At 40.2% G+C, this 19,161-nt stretch overlaps 1 protein-coding gene across 4 annotated transcripts in view; it reads right to left on the bottom strand.

Annotated features, from left to right (window-relative positions):
* The window catches only part of hiw (MYC binding protein highwire), a 1,043,263-nt gene that overhangs the window by 386,379 nt on the left and 637,723 nt on the right, over positions 1-19,161 (bottom strand). For all 4 annotated transcript variants that reach the window (XM_090372846.1, XM_090372865.1, XM_090372875.1 and 1 more), the window contains exon 47: positions 9,817-10,014. In XM_090372846.1, coding sequence (XP_090228972.1) covers positions 9,817-10,014 — 198 coding nt within the window. The remainder of the gene's footprint in view (positions 1-9,816; positions 10,015-19,161) is intronic.

The following is a 19,161-nucleotide window of genomic DNA, read 5'->3' as shown; positions in this document are numbered from 1 at the left end:
GTATTGGGACCATGCCATAATAACGGATAGGACAATCCCGCACAACAGACCGGACGTAACCCTTGTGGACAAGAAGGAAAAGACTACCTATCTGATTGACATAGCAGTACCCAACACTGGCAACCTGCAGAAAACCCATGGGGAAAAAATCAGGGAGTACATGAACCATGATGAGAGCCCTGTCAATCAATTCGGCCCTGGAAAGATTGTGCAGGGCTCAAGGGGTAGAATTTTTTTCAGCCTGGTCTGTACTTGTTAACAGAAGAGACTGCTTCTACAGGGATGGGATACACTTAAATAGAAAGGGTGCAAGAATGTTTGCTGATGCTATCGAGGCAATGTTAGGTGGGTCGGAAAACTGCTAGATTGGGGGGATACAAGGACTAATAGATTAACAGTAGCCACTGGCAGAGGTGAAAGTGATTCTTGCACTGCTTCTATTGGAATGAGCCGCAGCCTGGAAAATAAGATGCAGGATATTTCAGAGACTGCTGGGAATCATTGGGGTACAAGTAAACACATGGGTTGTGTTAGGGTAGCTAAGAAAAAGAACAGGTGCATGTATACTTGTGTGTACACCAATGCTAGGAGTTTAGTAAATAAATTTGATGAATTTGAGGTATTGCTCAAAACATCAAAGGCAGATATTGTGGGGATTTCAGAGACGTGGTGTCACACAGATATAAGAAATGCAGACCTGGAATTTGGGGAGTACAATGTGTACAGAAAGGATAGACAGGATAGGAAGGGAGGAGGGGTTATGCTATTAATTAAGAAACACATAAAATCCAAGGAAGTGAAGCCAGTCGACATCGCTGGACAGTGCAGTGTCGAGTCAGTTTGGTGTGACATAAGCATTGGGAGATCAAAATTGAGAGTAGGAGTGTGCTATAGGCCTAATGACTCTGATGAGTATAATAAGAAACTGTTCGGAGAAATAGAGTGGGCCAGTAAATCAGAGAGTCTTATAATGGGGGATTTTAATTTCCCAGATATTGACTGGAATTTGGGGGCTGGTCACTCACACAGTAGCAAGGCTTTTGTGGATTTATTGGATGATTGTTTTCTACATCAGCATGTTCGGGAGGCAACTAGAGGGAGTAATACTCTTGATTTGATTATCAGTAGTGATTCTTCATGCATTAAGAATCTGCAGATAAATGAACCACTTGGTGGTAGTGATCACAGTGTGCTGAAGTGGGAGTTACTCAAAGAGGTAACTACCATTAGGGGTAAAGGGAAGGGGTATTGCTTTCGTAAAGGCGACTACAATGGACTGAGACAGTATTTAAATTCTATACAGTGGGATCAACTGATGATATTGCCAACAGCAAATTCAAAATGGGAAGCATTCAAAGAACTTATCGTGGAAGCTACTAGGCTTTACATACCAACTAAGAAATATTGTTCAAGGTTTAGGCCTAAATGGTTGTCAGATGAACTAATGAGGCATATGGCAGAGAAGAAAAATGCATGGGATACATACAAATTAACACGTGACACGGATGCCTATGATAGATACAAGTTGATCTGTAACCAAGTTACAAAGGAGGTTAGGCAGGCGAAGGCAGATTACGAGAGATCCTTGGCAAGGGATGCGAAGAAAAACAGCAAAGAGTTCTTTACTTATGTAAACTCTAGAAGGAAGGGGATGAATCAGATTGGTCCACTTGAGATCGATGGGTCAACTGTTGATGACCCTGCTCGGGTAGCTAACAAACTAAATGAATATTTTGCATCGACATTCACACATGAGGAGTTATTCAGCGAGGGGAATGCCAGAGGTGTATTCAACTCTAGCAGTAAGCTAGAGAATCTTGTAATAACTGAGAGCAAAGTGGAGGAGAAATTGTTGAAGATAAACACAAGAAAGGCACCTGGGGTGGATGGGATCTATCCAATTATATTAAAGGAGGCAGCAAAGGAGGTAAGCAAACCCTTAGCCATAATTATGAGAGCTTCCTTGGACTCAGGGGAGGTACCCATTGACTGGAGATGTGCAAATGTGACCCCAATTCACAAAGGGGGATCAAAGGCTGACACAAGTAATTATAGACCTGTGAGTTTAACTTCTGTTCCCGGAAAATTAATGGAGGCACTGGTGAAAGAAGCACTGCAGGATCATCTAGACAAGACTTCAGTTATAGCTAGGACACAGCATGGTTTTGTTAAGGGGAAGTCTTGCCTGACCAATTTGATTGGATACTATGATGCAGTCACAAAAGAACTGGATGCAGGGAATAACTTTGATATTATATACTTGGATCTTAGAAAGGCTTTTGATACTGTTGCACATGGAAGACTGCTGCACAAATTGGAGCAGTGTGGCATTGGAGGCAAGTTGCTGCTATGGATAAAGGGGTGGTTGAGGGGGAGAAGACAGAGAGTGGTAATCAATGGACACTGCTCATCGTGGACTAATGTTATTAGTGGAGTCCCTCAGGGTTCAGTATTGGGGCCTTTATTGTTTTCTGTATTTATAAATGATATTGATGATGGTATATCAGGCTTAATGTCCAAGTTTGCAGACGATACGAAGGTTGGCAGGGTTGTCAAGGACACTACTGACACTATGCTGCTGCAACAGGATTTGGAAAGGTTGAGCAGATGGGCTTCGAGGTGGCAAATGAAGTTTAACATTGACAAATGTAAAGTACTACATATGGGAAACAGCAACCCCAGAGCAACGTATCAACTCTGTGGTACTACACTGACAGTGGTAGAGAATGAAAGGGACCTGGGGGTGGTGGTGCAGGCAGATATGAAGTTCTCTGAGCAGTGCAGACGAGCTGCAAGAGTAGCTCATGGTGTATTGTCAATGATATATAGGAATTTTTCTAGCAGGGATAAGGAGGTGATTATTCCCTTGTATAAGGCAATGGTCAGGCCACACCTAGAGTACTGTATACAGGCCTGGAGGCCTCATTTCAGGAAGGATGTAGAGCTGCTGGAACGAGTACAGAGAAGGGCAACTAGATTGGTGAATGGGACAAAGGGGTTCTCTTACGAAGAAAGGCTTAAGTTTTGCAAATTACAGTGTCTGGAAACTAGGCACCAGCGGGGTGATCTGATAGAGGTGTACAAAGCCTTGAATGGTTTGAGCATGCTCAATGCTGATGGGATTCTTCCTCTAGCTCAGAAAAATCACCTGAGAGGGCATAAATTCAAATTGAGGAAAGACAGATGTAGGATAGATGTGCGGAAATTTGCCTTTAGCCAGCGGGTGGTTGGTGGGTGGAACAGACTTCCATCCCTTGTCGTGGAAGTTGATAGCCTAAATAAGTTTAAGGCTCAGCTGGACAGGTATTTCGAACGAACAGAGGGGTGAAGTGGAAGTGGTTATTTTTATTTATTTATGTTACTTTTTTTTTTTTTTTTTTTTTTTGGCTGATGCTGCATAAGCTTGCTTTCTTGCATCAAATGCCTCTACTAATGCTAATGCTAATGCTAATGCTAAGACAGGAGATCAAAGAGATGTGGCATGTGGAACAAGTAACGATGATCCTGATCATCGTGTCAATCACAGGTATGGTACCAAAGACCCTACATAACAGCTTAGCAGCAATAGGTCTCTCCGGCGAACACCTAAAAGGAACTCCAGAAAGTCGCAATCCTGAACACCTGTAGGATAATCAGAGTTCCTCGACCAACATTAACACTAGACATAACAACCACTACCCTGTGTACTTGGTAGCAATACCTGTCACAATGTGGAACCCCCCAATTAGGGAGAAATAATATAATAATAATAATGCCCACCATACCGGGCATTCTTTATTATTTTTTGTACTAATGTTTTTCGACTGAAGAAAGGTAACTGCTATTTTGGCTGTTTATTTTATCTGTCTTTACTCAGAAAAAAAGCTGACCTTATTAACATAATCAATTTAAGAAGAGTTTTAAGAAGTGCAAAAATGGCTGAACAGTGTGTAAGAACTTTGAGAAATCGTAGAATAAATGCTAATGAAACATTAGAGGAGAGCTCTAATAGATTAAGAGATTGAAACGAGACTCTACGAATTCGAAGACAGACAGAAGATACTGAAGAAAGAGAAGCAAGATCGAAAATGAGAAGATGAGGGAAATGCCATAGGACTAATCAAATATAAGCACCGGATGCAAATAACCAACAAGCTGTAATTAATGTGGAAGAACATGACATAGGAAATATGTGTTACAACTGTGAGTATTGCAATGCAAGATATTTGGGATATGAATTAAACACATCGAATAAATACACTAAATGCTGTCAGGATGGAAAGGTTTCACTTGACCCATTTTCTGACACACTTACTCTATTATGAGAGATGGTTACAGGGCATACACATGAAGCAATCAACTACAGAGAACATATACAAGAGTACAACTCAGCATTGGCATTAATAGGTGCAGATATTAAATCACCGCCTGGAAATGGTACATACTGTTTTAGAATACGTGGCCACATTTACCAATTGGTCTCACCGCTATATCCAAACGAGGTAAATAAGCCAGGATATGAAGAACTTTATATTTTCAATTCTGTTGAAGCAACAAAAGAGCTTGAAAAGCAATCAAACCAAAGGTCTATGGCTAAAGTAATGCAACAATTGGACAAGATGCTGTGATGTTAACCCATTTGCTGAGTCATATAAACAAATGCATCAAATAACTCAGGCCAATCCAACAACGAATGTGCGCATGGCATTTATGGAAGACCCAGACTTAGATAAGAGACGATATAATGCACCTACATCCAAAATGGAGGTTGCTGCAATATTTGTTGGAGAAGACAGGAAACCACCTGCAAATAGACACCTATGCATATATCCCACAGGTGACTGCTGTAGAATTATATCACCATTAAACAAGAATGGAGATCCTATGGTGTATCCGTTGCTATTCCCAGGCGGAGAGGGTGGTTGGTATGAGGAACTAGAACACGCAGAAGAGAGAAGAACCACAAAACAGAGTAACACAGTTACAATTCTTTGTTTATAGACTACAGTTGAGACCTTGTTTTAGCCTAATTCATAGCAGTGGGAAATTATTTTAGCAATACATTGTAGATGCCTATGTGAAGGCTGAAGGATCTAGATTAAACTGTTTAGACCATAATCAGAAAGATCTACGAGCGGAAATGTATCGTGGATATTGGATGCAGTAGAAGCAAGAGCTCAGAACCAAAACTTGAGAGCAGGGAAGATGATAATTCTGCATTTGACTTTCCAAGGCAGCCCAGGGTACATGCAACAAAACAAAACTATCAAGATGCAATGGCAATTGTACAAAAGTTTGGGAGACCTGATCTATTTGTTACATTTACTTGCGATCCTGCTTGGCCTGAGATTATGAATGCAATGGAAGGGAAGCAATGACCCGAACACAGACCAGATATAACTGTGCGAGTGTTCAAAATAAAACTTCAAGCAGTTCTGCAAGAACTGCTTGACGATATTCTCAAGCGGAATCTTTTTGGTACTGTGATAGCCTTCATCTATGTGACAGGATTCCAGAAATGTGAACTACCACAAGCGCACATACTCCTCACTCTGTCTACAGATTCTAAAATACGCACAAAGGATGACATTGACAGAGTCTTAAGTGTAGAGCTACCATGTTTAAAAATAAATCCAGGGTTGTTTTAAATCATCACAAAGTGCATGCTACATGGTCCCTGCAGCACACTCAATGCACAAATCTCCGCGCATGAAAGAAGGTGTGTGTGTGTGTGTGTGTGTGTGTGTGTGTGTGTGTGTGTGTGTGTGTGTGTGTGTGTGTGTGTGTGCAGTAAGGGATTTCCGAAACATTCGTAGATACAACAGAAGAAAATGTTAACAGCTATCCGATATACAGGGTGTCTCAAAAATATTGGTACAAACATTTAGGGAAGGTAGATAACATCTAAAGGAATGTGAATCGCATAGGAACCCATAACCGGAAACATCGCCGTAAGTTGATACACTGTTCATCGGCGCTGTTCATCAGTTCGCGACTACATTTATGGATTAGCAGAGGGCAATGGACGAGCCGCTCAACGAATTTATGGAGAACGTTTCCCAGACAGACATTACTGGACCACTGTTTGTTTGCACGTGTGCATCAAAATTTGTACAATTATGGGTCATTTAGAGGTAACAGGAGTAGTGCTGGCAGCAAGTTCGACACAAACTCTCGCCATGGAAGAAAGTGATTTGAATGCTGTCCAGAATAATCCTACTACCACCACACGTGCCACTGCCTCTGCCTTAGGAATGTCTCTTTGCAGTGTACAGCATGTCCGGCATGACGATTCCTTACACCCCTTTCATCTCCAAAGGGTTCAGTTACTGCTCCCCCAAGCCTGCACGTGTGGCTTTTCAGCAGTGGTTTCTCCAAGAAGGTGTTCAAGGCTTTAATTTTCCAGTCTATGTTTTGGTCACGGATGAGGCTTATTTCTCTCAGGAAGGCTTATTCAATCAGCACAATGCTCATGTGTGGGCTACGACAACCCACATGGTGTGAGCCCCCAGGAGGCACAACATCGCTTTGCAATAAATGTGTGGGCAGGTATGGTCAGTGACTGCTTAATCGGCCCATACCCGTTACCATCCCGCATATGAACTCCGCTAAATATCGGATCTTTCTTGAACAAGTTCTACCAGGGTTACTTGACAATGTTCCAGGAAATGTAAGATACAACATTGATTTGGTTTCAACATGATGGGGCGCCTGCCCATTATGAAAGGTGTGTTCGTGACCATTTGAACAGGTGTTTTAGGCGTCGATGGATTGGACGAGGTGCACCCGTTGCCTGGCACCTACGCTCACCTCATTTATCGAGCCTTGATTTCTTTCTGTGGGGGGGCCCTCAAATCTATCGTGTATGAATCACCTGTGGAGACGGAAATGGATCTCGGGGCAAGACTCGTCTGCGCTGCTGCTGCTACTGTCAAAGAAATTCCAGGTGTGTTCAACCATGTCCGCCAATCCATGCTGCGTCAGTGTCATGCATGCATCGCATTTCATGGTGGAACCTTCGTGCATCTGTTGTAACATCATGAAATGCTTCCATCTTGTACTCCATTGTTAATATTATGTCAAATAAATGTTTGCCACTAATTACTGTCTTGTGTCATTTCTGCTTCTTGTGCCTCTGCTACTACTTTCCCGTGACATTTCCGGTTATGGGTTCCTATGCGATTCACATTCCTTTAGATGTTACCCACTTCCCCTAAACATTTGTACCAATATTTTTGAGACACCCTGTATAAGATAAGAGAAGGACCTGCTGTTAAAGTAGGAAAGTATGATGTGGACAATAGATAAATTGTACCTTATAATCCATGGTTGTCTAAGAAATTCAATGTGGAAGTGTGTGCCTCCGTGAAGAGTGTAAAGTGCGTCTATATATACATTTATAAAAGTCATGATGCTACGTTAGTGCACTTGAACATGATGGGGCGCCTGCCCCATCATGTTCAAGTGCACTAACGAAGCAATGTGGCATTTGATTGAGTTTCCAATGTTGGAGAAGTCGCTATTTGGTTATTGTTATTTTTTTTTTAAGGAGCATTAGCAACTAAGGCCATATTGCTATGGGGATATGCAGTGGTCCTTCTCTGACCTTTCCGCATCCTCTGTATTTGGTGGCCATGGGCTCGAACGCCAGTCTAATCAAGAAGCGTGTGCTATGCACTGCTGCTCCTGCCTACCTGGCTACGGAGGCGCCAGGAGGAGTCGCACTCCATTATAAGATTGGCAATGCACTTACCTGATCAACAGATTGGCAATGCACCTACCTGATCAACAGCATGTGATCTTCCAAGAGGGCAGGGAAGAGTAGGCTTTACAGCAGGAAATGTCTACAAAGACCATGCTTGAGGTATGGTTTGAATTAAAGAGAACAGATGTGCAAGCAACGCTATTAAATTACAAAGATACCAAAGTACTACGTATATGAGAAAAAATCAGGCAAATGGAAACATAGGCAAAGAGATGGAGATGGTGTTATTGGACGGATGCCTGTTGTAAGTGTTCAAGATGGTGAGCGCTACTATTTACGCATGTAAATAGTAGTGAGTTACAGGAATTACAAGTTTTGAGCATTTGAGAACAGTCAATGGACAAATCTGTGAAGGACATGGACTTTTGAAAGGAGACAGGATATGGCATGACACACTTTCCGAGGCAATCGAGGCACATACACCAAGTTATATACAGTTACTGTTTGCAATGATATGTGGATTTGGAGAACCTGAAGATATACCTGAAGTACGGGAAAGACATAAGCAAGGCATGAGTGAAGATTTCATAAGATTTTATTCTGAAGAAACTGGCCCTCTCTATGCTCTTGCAGAAATAAATGAAATAATGAAAAATTATGGTGTGAATCGAAAAGTGCATCTGCCAGCTGTTGAAATGATGACAATACCTCTGCAGTGGCAATCATTTGATGTTTTGGAAGAACAAGCCAAAGTGATTGCAAATACAAAAAAATTAAACAATGAACAAAAAACAGCATTTGATATTAGTCTTAACAAATATAATAAGTCAAACATTAATCATAACTGTTTTTTTTTAGATGGTCCAACTGGAACTGGAAAAATATTTCTTTACTCAACTATACTACACATCATATGAGGCAAGAGGTAGTGTTACTCCTGTTGCATCTACAAGAGCTCCGAATGCAACTTCAACATGCAATTTAAAGCCAAACACAAAGGAAGCTAAAGGAAGCACTTCTACATAGGGGGAGACTTCAGGCAAGTCCTACCAGTGATACTACAAGGCTCAAGATCTCTAACAGTTGCCAGTTGTATAAAGAAACATAGGCTATGGACCAATTCCACGTACTGAAACTTGCCCATAATACACGAACAATAGCAAATGAGAAGGAATTTTCAGACTGACTATTAGCAGTAGGCGATGGAAGAAGTGGTGCAACTATAAATTTGCCTACAGCCTGTTTTTCAAACACACAAGACCCTATAGAACAACTCCATGGTGACATTAACTTCAACACTGTTACTGCTCAGCAACTCAAAGGCAGAGCAATACTAAGTGTTACAAATGAGGGTTCTTTGGAACTGAACATCAAAGAGTGAGACCATATTCCTGGAGAAGTGACTGTTTACAAAAGTGTGGATACTGTAGCAAGTGATGAACCAAGTGAGCATCTGGCATACCCTGAAGAATTTCTCAACAGCTTAATACCAACAGGAATGCCTCCTTATGAGCTAAAACTGTAAGCATGCTACTACAGAATCTTATGCCATCAAGGGGACTCTGCAATGGAACAAGATTGATAATTACGTATCTACAAAGACACATCGTAGAGGCTTGCAAATAGATGGATTGAACTTAGATGCTGTTCTAATAGCACGAATACCTCTTATTACATCTGATACAAATATGCCTTTCAAATTCAAAAGAAGACAGTTTCCTATACGTTTAGCATTTTCAATGACCATCACCAAGTCACAGGGACAGACTTTTGAAAGGATATACTTATACCTTATGGGTGAAATAAGGGGGGGGGGGTTGGCTGATGCTATATAAGCTTGCTTTCTGGCATCATGTGCCTTTGCTAATGCTAATGCTAATACCTTCCGAAACCTGTATTAAGTCACGGGCAACTATATGTTGGTCTCTCAAGAGTTAGATTAATGGACTTATTAAGTGTTGTAACTGAGAAAGATGAAATTTTTAATTATGTTTATAATGAAATTTATGAATAAATAAATAAAATGTGCTGTAATTTAATTAATAACCTTTAAGATATGATGCTGATGGTGTATGTTACACCAGATACAACTAGTTAATTTTGATTACATTTACAGCATGTTAAAAACTCACCTTCATAACAGTGATGGCATAATAAAACATCTTGTCTTTAACTGTAATTTCATATGGTGTATCAAGGTTAGGAGGAGGATGACCACCAAAAGTTAATAGCCCAGTTTCGGGTTTGCTCACTCTAGCAACTTTCCTACTGGGATCATTACCACTACTCTCTTTGTCAAATGCATTCATAGGAACAGCTTTAACTTCAACCTAAAGGAGGATAAAAACAGTTCTAATATGATAATGAAATAAATAAAAAAAAAAAACATTGAAAAAGTATGTATAAAAAAGTAATTCTTCAATACTGGTGTGTGTGTATAATTATACATATATTTGAATATCGTTTAAAATAGTTGGAAACAGAATCTTTCATAATAAAAATAAAATAAAAAGGGACAGAAAAAAATCAGAGGCAGCAAAAAGCATATTCCTCTACATGATGCTTGAAATATAACCATACAAATAAATTAGAATGAGAGTAAAATAAAAAATAAATTAAAATAATGCCAGCAGTATGGCAAGACAAGAGCGAAAATAGTCGAAATTAAACCTAAATTAAATCAAACAGGGAGGGAAGAGAGTGGGGTAACAAGAGTAAAAATATTGCAGCAGAAACTCTCTAAAATAATTTAGAAAATCTAAATATAAGAATAATAATTCATTGAATTTTGAAAGCCAATTAAATAGAAATTTAATGGCGCCCCCTCTGACGGGCACCAGGTCCAAATTTATGTGAAATATCACCAACAGAGATGTAAACCATTACAATGAAATAAAACAAAAATAAACCAAAAATAGACTGACCATTATGCCCCATCTCGACAGAGAACCACAAGGCCAATAATGGTCAGGGAATCGCGGCATTTCGATCGCTAGACAAATCGCCGCAAAGGAGAATCGATCGAAAGATCAGTTCACCATCCAATCCCCAGATCGAACCACCAATGCAGGGGATTTGAACAGCGGTGGCCCTAATGCAGCGAAAATTAAAAATAGAACAGATACGAGCACTCCAGGGCCAAGCCACACTACTGACAAAAGTAATCTTAACCAGATTATATAGACAAATAATGAACTATGGATGGCAGCACAGGAGCAGCGTTAGCAATTCGCCCACTACTGTCATGTGATATAATTATACATATATTTGAATAACGTTTAAAATAGTTGGAAACAGAATCTTTCATAATAAAAATAAAATAAAAAGGTACGGCATACATCAGAGGCAGCAAAAAGCATATTCCTCTACATGATGCTTGAAATATAACCATACAAATAAATTAGAATGAGAGTTAAAATAAAAAATAAAATAATGCCAGTAGTATTGCCAAATACTGCTGACAGTAAAAATAATGCCAAAAATTCATTAGGACCACCGCTGTTAAAATCCCCTGCATTGGTGGTTTGATCTGGGGATTGATCTTTTGATCAATTCTCCTTTGCAGCGATTTGTCTAGTGATCGAAATGCAGCGATTCCCTGACTATTATTGGCCTTGTGGTCCTCTGTCGAGATGGGGTGTAATGGTCAGTCTATTTTTGGTTTATTTTTGTTTTGTTTCATTATAATGGTTTACATCTCTGTTGGTGATATTTCACATAAATTTGGATCTGGTGCCCGTCAGAGGGGGCACCATTAAATTTCTATTTAATTGGCTTTCAAAATTCAATGAATTATTATTCTTATATTTAGATTTTCTAAATTATTTTAGAGAGTTTCTGCTGCAATATTTTTACTCTTGTTACCCCACTCTCTTCCCTCCCTGTTTGGTTTAGTTTGGTTTAATTTAGGTTTAATTTTGATTATATTTTCGCTCTTGTCTTGCCATACTGCTGGCATTATTTTATTTTATTTTTACTCTCATTCTAATTTACTTGTATGGGTATATATATGCATCTCCTTTTATATATGTAAAAGAAGTATAATGATGGATTGAAAAGTGGAGTGGTAACAGAGAGCTAAAAATAATCCTAAAGATGATATGACAATTGCACCTGAGTGCACAAAGCAGCAGTAAAGGATACAAAAGTTTATATATGTGTAGTAGAATTAACAAGTCTGTTAAAAAGTGCAAAAATGGATGTGCAAATTATACAAAATGTCAGAACTAATAGAAGGATAGCAGAAATTGAAGTTGTTGTAGACGTGAGAAGGATAGCAGAAATTGAAGTTGTTGTAGACGTGAGAAAGAATGTGAATATTCTAGATGATATAATGAATTAAGCGAAATTATAGGCTGAAATTAAATAGCAATTAGAGAGAAGGGAGCTGTAAAGCAAAAAATGATTAGATTAATATAAGCAGTAATAGCCAGCATCAGATAGGGTAGGCAATTTTGATTATAAGTTCAAGGAAGGGGGTAGAGTAATTATAAAATTAAAATTAGCTAAAAGTAAATATTAATACATAATCAGGTATATACCTGATTATATAAGTTATATAAATAGTAATATAAAATATATTATAATGGATTATGGATCCAGGACACTGCTAATAATAGCAGAAGTGCCCAGCAACCATAATGAAATATAAGCAAATAGATTAGATAAGTGTATGGGTAAGGGTGCTGACCTGTCAAGTATAGTAGGAAATGCAAGTAGGAAATGCCTACCCCACGTTTATATGGGGTAGGCATTTCCATCCTTAATTCTTTTCCTCCATTCCTCCCTATCTTGGGCTTCCTCTCTCCTCCATCCTCTCTTTTTAAATCCTCTGCCACCTTGTCCTTCCATCTCAGCTTAGGTCTCCCCCTATTCCTCTTCCCTATCACCTCCAACTTTTCACACCTCTTCCCCACATACTCCTCACTTCTTTGTTCCACATGTCCAAGCCACTTCAACCTAGATTCCTGCATTTTTTTACTCAAGAGGATCCACCTTAACTGTACTTCTGATGTAGTCATTTCTTATCCTGTCCTTCCTTGTCACACCACACATCCATCTTAGCATCCTCATCTCCGCCACTTCATCTTCTCCTGGGGCCCTTGTAATAGCCCATATCTCAGCACCATACATCAATGCGGGTCTAACCACAGTTTTATACACTCTTCCCTTCATTCTACAATTTACTTTCTTATCACATAGCACCCCACTCATCTTTCTCCAGTTCAACCATCCATATTGCACTCTATGCTGTATTTCTGCACTCAATTCTCCATCCCTCTCAACGTTCGATCCCAGATACTTAAATTTCGAAACTGATGGTAGCTTTTCCTCCTGCAGTTTTATAGAACTCTCATCTTCTTCATTCAATACAATATATTCTGTCTTTGTTCTACTTATCCTCATGCCTCTCTCTTCCAATGCTTCCTCCATTCCTCCAATTTCTTCTCTACCTTTCCTTGGGATGGTTCGCACAGTACGATATCATCTGCAAACAGCATACTCCATGGTGCTTTACTCTTCACTTCTCTCACCAACACATCCATTACCAGATCAAACAGATATGGGCTGAGAGCTGATCCCTGGTGCAGTCCAACTTCTACAGAGAACCGCTCAGTCATACCTACACTACTCTTAACCTGAGTCACCACTCCCTTGTACATTTCCTTCACAAGCCTTACGTACTTTTCTGATGCACCCTTCTCCCTCATGCATCTCTATACCTCTTGTCTGGGCACTCTATCATATGCTTTTTCCAGATCTATGAACACCATGTGCAACTCTACTTGCATCTCCCTGTATACTCTCGGGGGAGCCTGCAACCCCTAGAGGGCGCGTCCCCAGGTGGCGGATCGGGGAATGCCTCCCATTGGGTGGTAGAAGGGAAATCAAATACCTTCCGCGGACCAACAGGTAGAAGTCCAACCTCTCTACGGCAATGGCAACCTTTTTCCATGAGAAGTCAATTCACAGATTTAGACCATGCTACCGCGTACGGGGTAGCCGACGCGTCAAGCTCTGCAGTCCGGGAACTTGATGGGAAATGTGCTACGAGGACAATCAATATCCTACAGCTAAACATTAATGGAACACAGAGGAAAAGAGACGAACTACAGAGTCTTTTACTTGAAAATGATGTTCACATTGCCTGTCTTCAGGAGACATGGCTGAACGACAAAATACAGCTCAACATTAAAGGTTACACTACGATTCGAAAGAATAGAGAGAATAAACGTGGAGGTGGATTAGCGTTCCTAATTAAAGACTCTGCTGTCAAGTATAAAGTTATCACTGCAGGGCAAGATACTGGCAACACAGAAGTCCAGGCTCTGGAGATCATCTCTCCAGAGCGCTCCTTCATCTTGGTCAATGTGTATCATCCTGATAACTCCTCCATCAGCCCCAATTCATTCAATGAAATAAGCAACATCCCAATAGACTCTGTTATTATGGTAGGAGACTTTAATGCAAAAAGTCCCACTTGGGGGTCACCTGTCCTGGATGAAAAGGGACAGCAGGTAGAAGATATCCTAATTGATCTAGGTCTGATCATATTAAATAACAAGCAAAATACCTACTTATCAAGAACTACTGGCACGGAATCTGCCCTTGATCTCACAGCAGTCAGCTATCATATCTCAAGCCTTTGCAGCTGGAGAATCTTGAATAGTGCCATGAGTGATCATCGCCCCATTATAACCACACTTAAATTTCAAGCGGAGGAAGTTGACCAGAAAAAGAGATCATGGAACTTCAGAAAAGCAGATTGGACAGGTTTTACACAGTTACTGGACAAACTATGCTTAAATGAGCCTCGAACTGAATGTCTTGAAGAAAAGACTTCAAACTTTACAAAGAACATCACAATTGCGGCCAAGAGGTTCATACCCAGAGGTAAAAGGAAAAAACAGTGGGTCCCTTATTGGAAAGATCTCAACATTGATTCTTTGATTAAAGAAAGGGACCATTTAAACGAACTAGTAAAGACCAACAACACAAGCCTAAACAGAAACAGGCTTGCCGAAGCTACAAGAAAGGTAGAGGAAGAGATAGCAAAGGGTAAGAGTAAAAAATGGGCAGAATTTTGCAACAGCTTAGACCCAAGGAAAGATGCAAAGTATTGGAAAGTCGTCGGAGCCCTAAATAAACGCTCTTCTAGTACAACAGATCAGAATTCAAACATCATTAACTCTTCTGGTTCTGATGCAGATACAAACAAAGCGGCAGCAAATATGCTAGCAACACACTACTCCAACATCAGTAAATTATCCTTCAATAGGGACGACAAGAAATTGAATAGAAGAGTTAGAAGACTTCTGGCAGAGGCAAGAGGATACAAAAATGATGATATCTTTACTCAGGCTATAACTTGCCAAGAGCTTAAGACAGCGATCAGGAACATTGATGCAAGAAAATCTCCAGGCAGTGATCTAATTTTTGGGGAGATGGTCAAGCGCTTTGGAGAAACCGCTACAAAATGCTTACTGGAAATAATAAACATAACTTGGCAAAAGGGAAAACTCCCCAAGGCATGGAAAACCTCAATCATTGTCCCCTTACTTAAGCCGGGGAAATCGCCCACCGAGTGTAAACATTACAGACCCATTGCACTCACTAGTATTCTCTGCAAAATCACGGAACGTATAATACATTCTAGAATTATGAATGAACTCATAAAAACGAAAATATTAAATTTCTACCAAACAGCTTACAAGAAACAACATGCCACAGAAGATCAACTCTTATCTATGTCAGTCAATCATAGACGGCTTGCAAGAAAACCCTTCAAAAAAGACTATTGCTGTCTTCCTCGACATGACATTGGCCTTTGACACAGTCTGGAGAAAGAAATTAATTGAAATAGCATACAAACATGGTATAAAGGGTAACGCCCTAATATGGATTGCAGACTTTCTAAGAGACAGAAAGATCAGAGTAAGATATAATGGGGCCTACTCCAGGGACAGAAGAACATGGCAGGGAGTCCCGCAAGGCTCTGTTCTCAGTCCCCTGCTCTTCCTGCTATACACTAATAACGTCCATCAACATACAGACGAAGACACCAAGATTGCATGCTATGCAGATGACATAGCAATATGGCATACCAGCAGAGACATGGCAAAATCAGAAATATCCATAAACAGATCACTAAAAGGAATTGTGGACTGGGCAAGAGAACTGAAATTACAGATAAATCCCCATAAAACTAACCACACAGTTTTTACCACAGACAGAAGCCGCAGAAAGAACTTTAACCCAGCTATCGCTATAGACGGCGTGCCCACTTTAAAAATGGATAACCCAAAATATCTGGGTATAACCCTCGACACAGAACTACGTTTCACCAAACACATTGAAAACAGCTCCAACAGAGCACTGAAGAAGTTAAACATCCTAAAACGCTTATGTGGTACGAATTGGGGAGCAAATCCGAAAACACTTAAAACAACTTATACCTCACTTATCAGGGCTAATTTGGAATATGCAGCACCAATATGGGCACATGCTTCTGAGTCTGCACTTGGAAAACTGGACAGGATCCAAGCAAGAGCAGCCAAAATAATCATCGGGGCTGTTTCGTCTACAAACAACACCAAAGCAGAGCGGGAATGCGGCCTTCAGACACTCAATCAAAGAAGAAGATATCACACAATTAAATTCACTAATAAGGCTAACAGCAGAGACATTGATCATATCTTCCGTAGGACCTTTATAAATTGGAACTGCAGGTCAAGACTCAAAAGGTCATCCACCATGAAATACGATAAGGAAATCAGAGAAAGTCTTGATCTTGAACTCACAAAATATGACATACTTCAAGAGCCTACCTTACCATCTTGCATCCCCCAAAATACCACAATAAATTTGGATCTCGTGGAACACTGTACAAAAAAAGAAATCGAGACCATTGTCAAAGCTATAGGAATCAAAACAATTGAGACTTATTCGAGGCGTGACTTAGTACAGATGTATACCGATGGATCCTCTGACGAGACTATCCTCAAGGGCGGAGCAGGCATACACACCACCCTGACAAATACTACAAAAATGCAACAAAGCATAGGTGCAGGCAGCATCGCCTCTAACTTTACATGTGAGCTAAGGGCAATCCTTGAGGCCCTAAATAGTTATATTTCACTAAGAGACATAGACAGAGCCAGAGGGCTTGTAATCTTCTGCGACTCAAGAGCGGCCAATAAAACATGGACGCACAGGACTCACACAGGACATTCACCGACACTTGGAGACAGTTCATCAATTGGGAAAGAGCTGCACACTACAGTGGATGCCTGCGCATGTGGGTATAGAAGGAAATGAGGCGGCCGATAAACTGGCAAAAGAGGCAAGAAACTTAAATCACAACACCTCAAAAACCATAACTCTAGATGATGCTAATGCCATCGCCAGACACAGACTCAGACAGAAACATATAGAAACTGATCACCAAATCTGCGAGATTAATGCAAATAGGAACATCACTAAGACCATTGCCAGACTGAGAACTCGACACATGGCAGGTATGAAAATTAGTGCGGATGGTACCAGAACTTATAAACTTTGCAGAAACTGCCCGAGAGAACAGCTTACTCCGGAACGCATCTTCAGCTGTCCTGCAATTCAGGCGACTTTGCAAAGCATGGACGAATCCCCTTTTCAGGGAGAACTTTACAACGAAAAGATCGTGGACTTAGCTAAAGCAGTGATATCAGCGCATGGTTCAATTTGACTTCAAATGGACACGACACCAACCAACCATCTCCCTGTATCTTTCCATCACCTGCCTTAAAGCAAAGACCGCATCTGTTGTTCCTCTTCCCGGCATGAAACCAAACTGTTCCTCTCCTATTTCCGTCTCCTGCCTTATCCTTCCTTCCACAATTCTTTACCAGATCTTCATCAAATGAGACATTAACTTTATTCCCCTGTAGTTCCCACATTCCTGCACATCACTCTTTCCTTTATAGATTGGCACAAGTATACTTTCCCTCCACTCATCGGGTATCCTCTCCTGCTGCCACAGTTTTTCCATAAAGTCCCATAGGATATCGATCCCTTCTTCGTCCAGACTTCTCCCCTCTACTGGTATCTGATCAACACCTACTGCTTTCCCCCTCTTTATTTTTCTGAGTGTGCTTTCCACTTCTTTCCTGCTTATGCCTTCCACTACTCTTTCATTCGTCTCTCCATCCTCGCATAATGCTCTTGGGTTTTCCTCATTTAATAACTTCTTAAAATAGTCTTTCCACCTTTCCTTAACCTTCTAATGATCCTGTATAACCACTCCCCTCTCATCTTTTTATCTGTTTTATTGATGAGAAGTCCTTTGATGCCTTGTCTTTCATTTTGACCATTCTCATCAATTGCCTATCTCCAGTTTTCTTTTCCAGTTCCCCATAGGCCTCGTCTACTGCCCTCGCCTTTGCTATTGCCACAGCCCTTTTTGCTTCCTTATTTGCTAATTTATATGCTTCTTTATCTTCCTGGCTACCTGTTAAATCCCATCTTTTCTTCATCTCCTTCTTTTGTTTTATCACCGATTGCACTTCCTCATTCCACCACCAAGTCTCCTTTCCCTCCGGCACCCCCTTTCCTGATGTTTTCTCCAACAACTCTTCTCCAACTTTCCTTATGATACAACTATTTAACTTCCACCACTCTTGCACGTCTTCTGGTAACTTTATTCCTTTTAGCACCTTTACCCTAAACTTCTTCCTCAAACCCTCCTCTTTCAATCTCCACCATTTTATCCTTTTCTCCCTGTCTTGAATATTTCCAACTCTTGCCTGCTAAACCTCCCAATTGACCACAAGCAATCTATGTAGTAACAATGGAAAAAAATAGTGACTTCTACACATGCTTTCTGCACTATGAGACTTGACAGAGGCTAGGGGATATATGACTATACATTATGTGCAAGCCTGAATGTAAAAAGATATCAACAAGCAATTACATTTTTAATATCAATATTCATATTATCCATTAAGTTTTTTTTTTATTTCATGATATTCAGTGCTTAAAATGATGGTAAAGGAAGGCTGAAGGGAAACTATCGCTAAGCAGTTTATTATGGAGTAATTTGATTTTGTCTAAAAAGAGAATGTTGCTATTGCAAATTGTGGAAATTCTGATGCATTGGGAGAGTATTATATTAGAACATACTTTTTTTTTGAAATGTAGAAGTGACAATGGGTGAAGCTGACTACTTTGAAGTTAAAAGCATCTTTAATTATATGTGTATATGGAACTTTAACTTCAAAGTCGTCAGCTTCACCGATTGGCACGCCTACATTTCAAAAAAAGTGCATTCTAATATAATACTCTCCCAATGAATCAGAATTGCCACAATTTGCAATAGCAACATTCTCTTTTTAAACAGTATCAAATTACTCCATAATAAATGGCTTAGTAATAGTTTTCCTTCAGCCTTCCTTTACCATCATTTTAGGAAAGCACTGAATATCATGAAATTTAAGCCT

This window comes from Mastigoproctus giganteus, chromosome 1 (assembly GCF_048544385.1).
Source record: "Mastigoproctus giganteus isolate SK-2022 chromosome 1, ASM4854438v1, whole genome shotgun sequence".
Lineage (NCBI taxonomy): Eukaryota > Metazoa > Arthropoda > Arachnida > Uropygi > Thelyphonidae > Mastigoproctus > Mastigoproctus giganteus.
This window is presented reverse-complemented; position numbering and strand designations above follow the sequence as displayed.